This window comes from Sinocyclocheilus rhinocerous, unplaced genomic scaffold, assembly GCF_001515625.1.
Source record: "Sinocyclocheilus rhinocerous isolate Xijiao unplaced genomic scaffold, SAMN03320098_v1.1 scaffold5118, whole genome shotgun sequence".
NCBI lineage: Eukaryota > Metazoa > Chordata > Actinopteri > Cypriniformes > Cyprinidae > Sinocyclocheilus > Sinocyclocheilus rhinocerous.
In genome coordinates this window covers 178,871-188,269 of record NW_015625570.1, presented here as the reverse complement: position 1 = coordinate 188,269, position 9,399 = coordinate 178,871, and the positions used below count along the sequence as shown (strand labels likewise).

Sequence of the window (9,399 nt, the reverse complement as noted above, 5' to 3'; positions counted from 1 at the left end):
AGAGAGAGAGAGAGAGAGTGTGTGTGTGTGAGCGAGCGAGAGCAGGTTGTTGGAGTGTGTTGGGCTCTCAGAGCGGCGCGTGTGTTTGCTGAGGGAGGGACGGATCAGAGACGGAGAGATCAGAGAGTGTGTTTGTGCTGGATGCTGGTCGTCGTGGCGATGGGAGTAACGACCCAGAGTGCAGCTGGATGCTGATGAGTGACATCAGTGTGAGTAACACACACACACACACACACACTGCTGCATCGCACTGCTGCTGTTTCCATGCACTCGTGTGTGTGTGTGTTTGATTTACTTTGAAGATGAAATTGTCTGCTACATTTGGTCTTTTTTGGGTAGAGTCATTATAATTAGTTTTATAGAAAAGTCTATGAAATGTGCTTGTTTAGGCTATATAAACATGAGTGTTTTCTATTACGTGTTGGATGCCTTATGGTTTCAGTAACTGATTTTTTTTTAGCAAATCTGAGTCCATGCACAATTTTGTGCAAAATTGTGCAAATGCAAGCAGAAATACAAGAAAAAAAAATATGCAGAGAAAGAGACACTGTTTGTCTGAGTGTGTAAATGTTTTATGACTTTTGCTGTTCTGCAAATGTGAGCACAATACAGTCAGAGAGAGAGAGAGAGAGTGAGTGTGTGTCTCTGAGGGTCTGTATGGAGGTGACAGATATTAATGACATGCTGAAACAATCACAATCTTTTGGGAAAAAGACAGAAAGAGGCAGTGATTGATTGTGTGTGAGAGTGAGTGAGTGAGTGAGTGAGTGTGTGTGTGTGTGTGTGTGTGATGATAGTACAATCTGACAAACCAATACTGAACAGATGAAGGTCCGAAAGAGACAAACTGCACAATGGACTAGAGTTTAGCCTGTGCTAAACTCACCGTCACAAAACAAGGGTGTTGCTATGCAGTTACTAGGGTGGTTTAGCTGTATGATGTGGGTGGTTTCTAGACTGTTGTTTGTGGTTTGGGTGGTTGCTAGGGCGTTGCTATGGTGTTTGGTGTGGTGTCTAGGCTGTTGTTTGTGGTTTGGGTGGTTGTTAAGGTGTTGCTAGTGTGATGTGGCTAGTTGCTAAGGTGTTGCTATGGTGTGGTTTCCAGGGTGTTGGTGGTGGTTTGGGAGGTTTCTAGGTGTTGCTAGTGTGATGTGGGTAGTTGCTAAGGTGTTGCTATGGTGTTTTGGGTGGAGGCTAGGGTGTTTTGTGTGGTTTCTAGGGTTTTGTTTGCGTTTTGGGTGGTTGCCAAGGTATTCTTTGTGGTTGTTAGGGTGTTGTGGGTGGACGGGCTGCACAATTAGGGGGAAAAAGTCTAATTGCATTTTTTTAATGATAAAAATTGTGCACTGCAATTCAAAATGTGATTTAAAACAAATTTCAAAAATTGTGATGTGGGTGGTTGCTAGGGGGTTGCTATGGTGTTTTGGGTAGTTGCTAGGATGTTGCAGATGGTTACTATGCTGAAAAGAGTGCTCCTCCTTCAGTGTGCGTCTGTGAGTGTTTAATTTATTTATGTTTTGTTTTTTTACCTGTTTTAATGCGAAATCTCCTCAACAACACACATGATGTGAGGAATCATTCATGTCTGGAGCACAAACACTGCACTTACACACTCAGTGATACAGGTTTCAGCGCGGCACTATCAGCACTAGTGAGTGAGGATTGACTTAATGACCAGCACTCATGGGTTTAATATAGGAACAACAGAAGTCACTGCAGGCTCTCATACAGACAGCTTGGTAAACGTGTGTAATGTTCTCATTATAAACAGTGCATTCATTAGTATTTGACAGTGTGAGTTGAAAGTATAATGTAGTTCATCATCATCCTCACAGAGTCCCTTCAGTTTCTGTGTCTGTCAGAAACCTTTCATTTCTGTGTGAGTGGGTGTGTGTGTGTGTGTGTGTGCAGACAGACAGAATGGGTTCATCGCTGGGGCTCTGAGACTTCTGAGAAACACACACCTGTGATTTAGCGTGTCAGCTGAAGTCTCTTCATGTGCAGGTAGCAAGTGGAGACGGAGGAGAGTGTGTCAGTATGTTTTACTCAGAACTTCAGTTCATGAAGTTTATAGGGAATTCAGTTTTCAGACGCATAAAAAGCCACATTCAGACTGCAGCGTTTCTGTCTCACATTTAAATAAACTCATAAACCCGTGATCATCAACCTCCCTCAGCCATCCACTAAAAATATGGACACTGACAATTTAACCGCTTCAGGTTATTATAGTTAACTAAGACTAAACATTTTCTTGACTTGACAAAATAAGTCAAAATAAATTAAATATATATATATATAAAACAGTATTTATTTAATATAGTCACCAAGGAAACATTTTTCATTTTTATTTAGTTGTACTGATGAACCAACTACAGTGCCTTAGCAACACCATAGAAAACAACTCATAACACCCTAGCAACCACCCACAGCAGACCAAAATATCACAGAGACACTTGCTTCAGGCCATACTGGAGAAAAACACCTAGCAACCACCATGGCAACACCCTAGAAACCACCCAGAACACCCTAGTTACCACCCACGGCAGACCAGAATATCACAGAGACACTTGCTTCAGGCCATACCAGAGGAAAACACCTAGCAACCACCCAAAACACCCTAGCAACCACCAAAAACACCACAGCAACACCATATAAACCACTCATAACACCCTAGCAACCACCCAGAACACCCTAGTTACCACCCACGGCAGACCAGAATATCACAGAGACACTTGGTTCAGGCCATACCAGAGGAAAACACCTAGCAACCACCCAAAACACCCTAGCAACCACCAAAAACACCACAGCAACACCATATAAACCACTTATAACACCCTAGCAACCACCCACAGCAGATTAAAATATCACAGACACTCGCGCTTCAGACCATACCAGAGAAAAACCCCTAACAACCACCTAAAACACCATAGTTACACCCTAGAAACCACCCAGAACAACCACCCTAACAACCACCCACAGCAGACCAGAATATCACACTCGCTTCAGACCCACCCTAGCAACCACCCACAGCAGACCAAAATATCACAGAGACACTTGCTTCAGGCCATACTGGAGAAAAACACCTAGCAACCACCATGGCAACACCCTAGAAACCACCCAGAACACCCTAGTTACCACCCGCGGCAGACCAGAATAGCACAGAGACACTTGGTTCAGGCCATACCAGAGGAAAACACCTAGCAACCACCCAAAACACCCTAGCAACCACCAAAAACACCACAGCAACACCATAGAAACCACTTATAACACCCTAGCAACCACCCACAGCTGACCAAAATATCACAGACACTCGCGCTTCAGACCATACCAGAGAAAAACCCCTAACAACCACCTAAAACACCATAGTTACACCCTAGAAACCACCCAGAACAACCACCCTAACAACCACCCACAGCAGACCAGAATATCACACTCGCTTCAGACCATACCAGAGAAAAACACCTAGCAACCACCCAAAACACCATTTCAACACCCTAGCAACCAGCCACTAGGGCTGCACAATTAATCAGAATAAAACCGAAAATGAATTTAGTTAAACTTGATGTACTAAAATAACTCTCTTTTGGACTAGCGTAATATAATGGAGACGTTTAATCAGCAGCAGTGTGTTTTTGTGTATTTTGTCGAGCGTTTGCTCCGATCGAGCTGCTCTAGACGTCAGAAAGTGTTTGACTGTGTCGAGGTTTGCTGGCGGTCGCCGCAGTACTCTGAATGTCACGAGTGACACTTAAACACGGCCACAAAACCATTAACCTTTACATTCACAACACGCACATATAGATATTCCTCCAGCTGACTCTGTCTCTCAGGTCTCTGTCTGATGGATGGTTTTCTGCTGGTGTCTCATTAGCTGCTGTCCTGTTCTAATGCCTCACACAATCATGCTGCAAATGCTCTTCAATCTGAACAGAGTTTATTTTCATTTGTGGACATTTGATGAATTGCATGATGAATCTGTGTGAGGTTCCTGTGGTTGAATTATTTACACTGGCTTTTCCCAAATGTTTTTTTAATCATCTGAACCTCTTTGAGCCAAAATATGTACTTGAAGCCCCCTGAGATTAAAGTTAATATCCAGTTAATATCAACTCTGTGATGTTGGTTAATGGTCATGACATGCATGATTGTTTTTATTTTAAAATGTATTATTTTAATTGTAATTTTTTTTATTTGATTGATTTTTAATAAGGACTTTATTTTATTTTGATGTTTTTATTTTAATATTTATTTTAAATCGTTGCATTTGTGATTTAATTGCTTTTTAGTGAGCATTTTATTTTGATTGTTTTTACATTTAATTCTACTTTGATTCATTTTTAGCAAGTGTTTTTTTATTTTTATATTGTCTTAATTAAAAAATTATCATAATGTGCCTGTTTTGCCTGCTCAATTTGTGAAAATCTGCTCATAAATGGTGTGATTTTCAGTATAATGTGAAAAAAGTGAAAATTAAATGACAAGGTTTTTTCCTACAGATCCTCCATCCACTGCCTGAGTTAGTTTAACTTAGTTAAACTGTTGACATGTTTATATCTACTTACATGCATAATAATCTGATTTATTATCATAAACATCTGAAGGAAACTCTAGCGCCCCCTTGAGTCCTGTGACAGTAACGCACTTTAATGTCTGTGTTTCTAGTTTTAAACCTGTTTACTGATTCTTGCTTTACAAACTCAAACACAAAGCGTCTCTCTCGTTCCGTTTCAGGGATTTTGCGTATGTGGCCCGTGACAAGAACACGCGTGTGTTGAAATGCCACGTGTTTCAATGTGACAGTCCCGCGGAAAGCGTCGCCAGCAGCCTGAAGCAGATCTGCTCGAAGGTGAGGAGCGAGAATCGAGAAACAATCCGCAGACATTCACAATCACAGCAAACAAACACTCGCTTCCATACTGACAAATTGAATCACCAGTCGCATATTTATTATCAGGCTCATTAATAATTCATGAGGAAAGAGCCTCAGCAACCAATCATCTGTCCGGTTTGATCTGAAACCTTTTCTGTCGGTCTGTGAAGATAAATGTGTCTTCTTAGGGAAAATATCTGTGTTTCCAGTATTTCTTTGCGTCGTGGGTTGAGTGTGTGTGTGTGTGTGTGTGTGTGTTAGTATGCGCCGTCCATCCTCACGTAAAGTTGCCCTCTCAGCAAGTCCATCCACAGGCTTTGTTTAACATTGAGCTCAGATTTATTGTCTTCAGATTAATGACCCGCATGAGCAGAGAGACTGACAGGAGGCTGGAGAGGAACTCAGGCTGTTTAACTCAGTCGTGTTGTTTGTTTTCTCAGATTATGGCTGAACGCAGGAGCGTCGGTCCCGTCGCAGGCTCCTCGTCTCAGTTCAGCTCCGATGTTCCTCTGAGAGGTAAGAGCTTCACACGCGCCGGCAATGATGTTCAGTCACATGCCCAATCAAATCTGGACATTTGATGATTGTGAGTGACCTGTTTGACTCCAAGGCCCCGTTTGAAGGCCCTCCATGTATAGGCTAAGGTACTTTTGCTGTAATACAAAAGTTTTTCAAACTTTATTCATAAAGTAATTAAATACATTCCTTTTTCTAACTTTTGCATTTAAAAACAAAGTATTGTGCATGTAAAATAATTAAGTAAAAATATTGAAATAATTGAATTCCATAATTCCAGAAGTTTCACTTGAATGTTCTTTTGGATTTGCTATTTTTATTGCCAGTTAATTTATATAATTTCTCTACTCTTGTGATTACAGGTTTTTATTTATTTTTTTCATAAATAGCAATTTATTTTTATAACTTTTGCATTAGCGCATAACAGTGTTTATTTCAAACTTTATTTGCAAAATATATATAATTAAATTTCATAATTTCAGAAGTTTCATTGAATTTTCTTCAGGGTTTACACTTTATTTCTAATGAATTTGCATTAAGGCTTTTATTTTGTGATTATTATCAGTTTCTTTTAAGAACTTTTGCATTAGAGCATAAAAGTTTGTTTTAGAACTGTATTTATAAAATTATTTAATAAATTATAAATTAAAATAACTAAATTCCATAATTCCAAATTTTATTTGAATGTTATTCTGGGTTTACACTTTCTATTTTTATGTGTAGTCTTTTGTGAGTACAGGGTTCTGTTTTTTTTTTTTTTTTCTTTTCATAAATTTTGTGAGTACAGGGTTCTGTTTTTTTTTTTTTTTTTCTTTTCATAAATAGCTATTTATTTTTATTTTGTAGTCATATTGCAATTTCTACCTAATAAAATATTTTAGTTTGACATAAAAAAAAAAAAAAAACACTTATATTCATTATAATTTTTTTTCTGTAAATGACAAAACTTCCATGACTTTAAGACTTTTAAGACTATTCATTTCCATTTCTAGAAATCACACTTTTAAAATTGTGTCATATATCCAGGTTTTCCAAGACCGTGAAAATCCTGGTTGTTAAATAAAAATGACAGCTTTTGAGGAAACCAATTAAAATAAGAAATGTCAGCTTATCTTAATGTTTAGTTGTTTTAGTTTATTTTAAAGTAAGTAAGATGTAATTAATAGTTTTTAAAATAAATTCATATTTAGGCACAATTTATATTCTATGAAACTAATTTCAATCAATTTAAGCATAAGCTGTTAGAACAGAAGGTTAAAATAATGAAGTGAATTCAGTCAGTGAGTCCAAATGTTTAAGTGTTTTGTTTTATGAACAAAACACACAGATGGCCTGAAATGAAACTGAAATGAGCAAAGCAAGAAAATGATGCAAATCCCAATCAATGATCTCAAACGTTTTTTGTTTTTTTTTTGCACCAAAACAGTTAATTAATTTCAATGAAACTGCATTTTTAATTTAAGAAGAACTTAACATGTATCCAGAGTTCTGCTCACATGACCCAAATGTTTGTATTTCATTGGTCAATGATGTTTTCGCTGCGATCCACAGCTGCGGTCCACAGAGATGCATTGTTTTGTTGCAGCTAAAACACAAATATAAATAGACCTATAAGCTGTTTTTCTTTAGGTATAGTCATCTGTTTTGATGTAAATATATTTTATGTGTGTGTATATGTGTATTTGGAGAATTGTAAATTCATGCTCCAGCAGTACAAGTCCATAAATAAAGTGATGGGCCGTGCTGACCTCAGCACACGCTCACGCTTTATTTCATTCCTGCTGTAAATTCCTGCAATGATCAGTGGGATAATGAAAGCTGCAGTTCTGACCCATTAAAATGCAATTAAATCACCCGTGTTACAAATCACAGAATCACTGCCGCTGCTGCATTTACATCCGTCTCATCTCTATCACAGTTTACAGCTGCTTCAAATACGGCTTGTCCGCTAGCTGTTTTATAATGCAAAACGCACAGCGCAGGATTTCTGGGCTCCTGAGGGATGCTTTGCTCTGTTTTCATCATGCCAGAGGTTCCCGCTATGTGCAAATGCATTTAGAGCATAGATTCCCTCGCCGGCACTTGGACTGATGAGTGAAATCTTCTGTGTGATGTTCAGCTCGTGTTTCTCATCTGTGTGTTTCTTCAGTAGAGTTTCCAACACCAAAGACTGACCTACAACACAGTTTCCATGTGTTTTACCTGGGAATGACGTCAGTACTGCGACCTATTGGTAAAACACACACACACACACTACACTGTGAACTTCATTTGAACAAAAACCAAGGGCGTCTTTATTAAATGAGCCATGTTACTTTGCAACATCAATACTGTTATTCAAATAAACTGATTCAAAAATGAGCTGAATAATGACACTATTACCATTCTGTGGAGCTGCTTTACAGCTGAAATTGAACTCGTTTCATAAATGATTAATTTTGAGCACCATTAATTTCTTGTTTATCAATGTCAAGCTGCTTTGAAACAATCTGTATTGCCTAAAACACTACAGAAATAAATGGAACTACAAAAGCAAAAATGCATTCCAATAAGCTTGAGATGCCAGTTATAAAATACTGATATTATATTCATTACTGAAATGTGTTTCTCACAATTGAGATCCAAAACAAGCCAGATTTTTTTTTTTTTGACCGTGATACTCGATTAGATGAAGAAACAGTGAATTTTCTTTGGTTGATTCAGAAGACAAATCTCAGTTTTGAGTAAACTTTGAGTCTTAAATTACACAAATTCACATGTATTGCATATTTTTGTGTTCGTCAAGCTACAATTAAAGGTTTTCTGTTTTTTTTACCTGACTTTAGTGTCTTTCGAAGTGTTGATTTTGGCAAACTGCATGGAAATCAATGGGTGACTCAATATGACTCCAACACAAAAGTTGTAAGAAAATTTGTACAGCCTTTCAAAAACACATCTCTGTGTTGAAACTTTACATGCACATTCATGACCCAGAATGGAAAATATTCACCAAATTTCAATACGAAATAAATAGTTTAACAATATTTCGAGCAGTTTGAATATCGAGTGTGGATCAAATTGACCCCAACACAAAAGTCCTAAAAAAATCTGCGCAGCCTTTCTAAAACACATCTGTGTGTTAAAACTTTGCATGCTCGTTCATGACCCTAAATGAGAAATATTCACCAAATTTTAAAAATAAATAAATACTTTAACCAGTATTTTAAGCAGTTTGAATATCGAGTGTGGGTCAGACAGACCCCAACACAAAAGTCCTAAGAAACTTTGTGCAGCCTTTCCAAAACACATTTGTGTGTTGAAATTTTTCATGTACATTCGTGGCCTTAAATGAGAAATATTCACCAAGTTTGAAAAAGAAATAAATACTTTAACCAGTATTTTAAGCAGTTTGAATATCGAGTGTGGGTCAGACAGACCCCAACAAACTTTGTGCAGCCTTTCCAAAACACATCTCTGTGTTGAAATTTTGCATGTACATTCTTGACCTTAAATGAGAAATATTCACCAAATTTTAAAAAGAAATAAATACTTTAACCAGTATTTCAAGCAGTTTGAATATCGAGTGTGGGTCAGACAGACCCCAACAAACTTTGTGCAGCCTTTCCAAAACACATCTCTGTGTTGAAATTTTGCATGTACATTCTTGACCTTAAATGAGAAATATTCACCAAATTTTAAAAAGAAATAAATACTTTAACCAGTATTTCAAGCAGTTTGAAAATCGAGTGTAGGTCAAATTGACCCCAACACAATGGGAGAAAGCATCACGTCACTGGCTTTGCAGCATGCACTTCTGAGACGAGTCTTGTGCACGTCATGTAATGAGTAGAGCTGGGTATCGAGTTCGATACTTTTTAGGCACTGACCGAAATGCCTCGATACCATCGAGTATCGAAAAACGTCTCGTCGTTCGGTACCAAATTTCGATACCTAAGAAGGAGGAGATAAGTTAATCTCATCAGCGTCAGTGAGCCAATAAGCTTGCAGCACTAGCCGGTGTGTTCGACTAGAAG

At 38.0% G+C, this 9,399-nt stretch overlaps 1 protein-coding gene across 3 annotated transcripts in view; it reads left to right on the top strand.

Annotated features, from left to right (window-relative positions):
* The window catches only part of LOC107750267 (amyloid beta A4 precursor protein-binding family B member 2-like), a 38,682-nt gene that overhangs the window by 19,643 nt on the left and 9,640 nt on the right, over positions 1-9,399 (top strand). Inside the window, exons 6-8 of one of the 3 annotated variants that reach the window (XM_016565588.1) lie at positions 4,732-4,846; positions 5,311-5,386; positions 7,539-7,619. In XM_016565588.1, the coding sequence (XP_016421074.1) occupies positions 4,732-4,846; positions 5,311-5,386; positions 7,539-7,619 (272 nt within the window). Of the gene's footprint in view, positions 1-4,731; positions 4,847-5,310; positions 5,387-7,535; positions 7,620-9,399 lie in introns of all 3 variants that reach the window. The other 2 variants (XM_016565580.1, XM_016565597.1) reach the window with 2 other exon arrangements.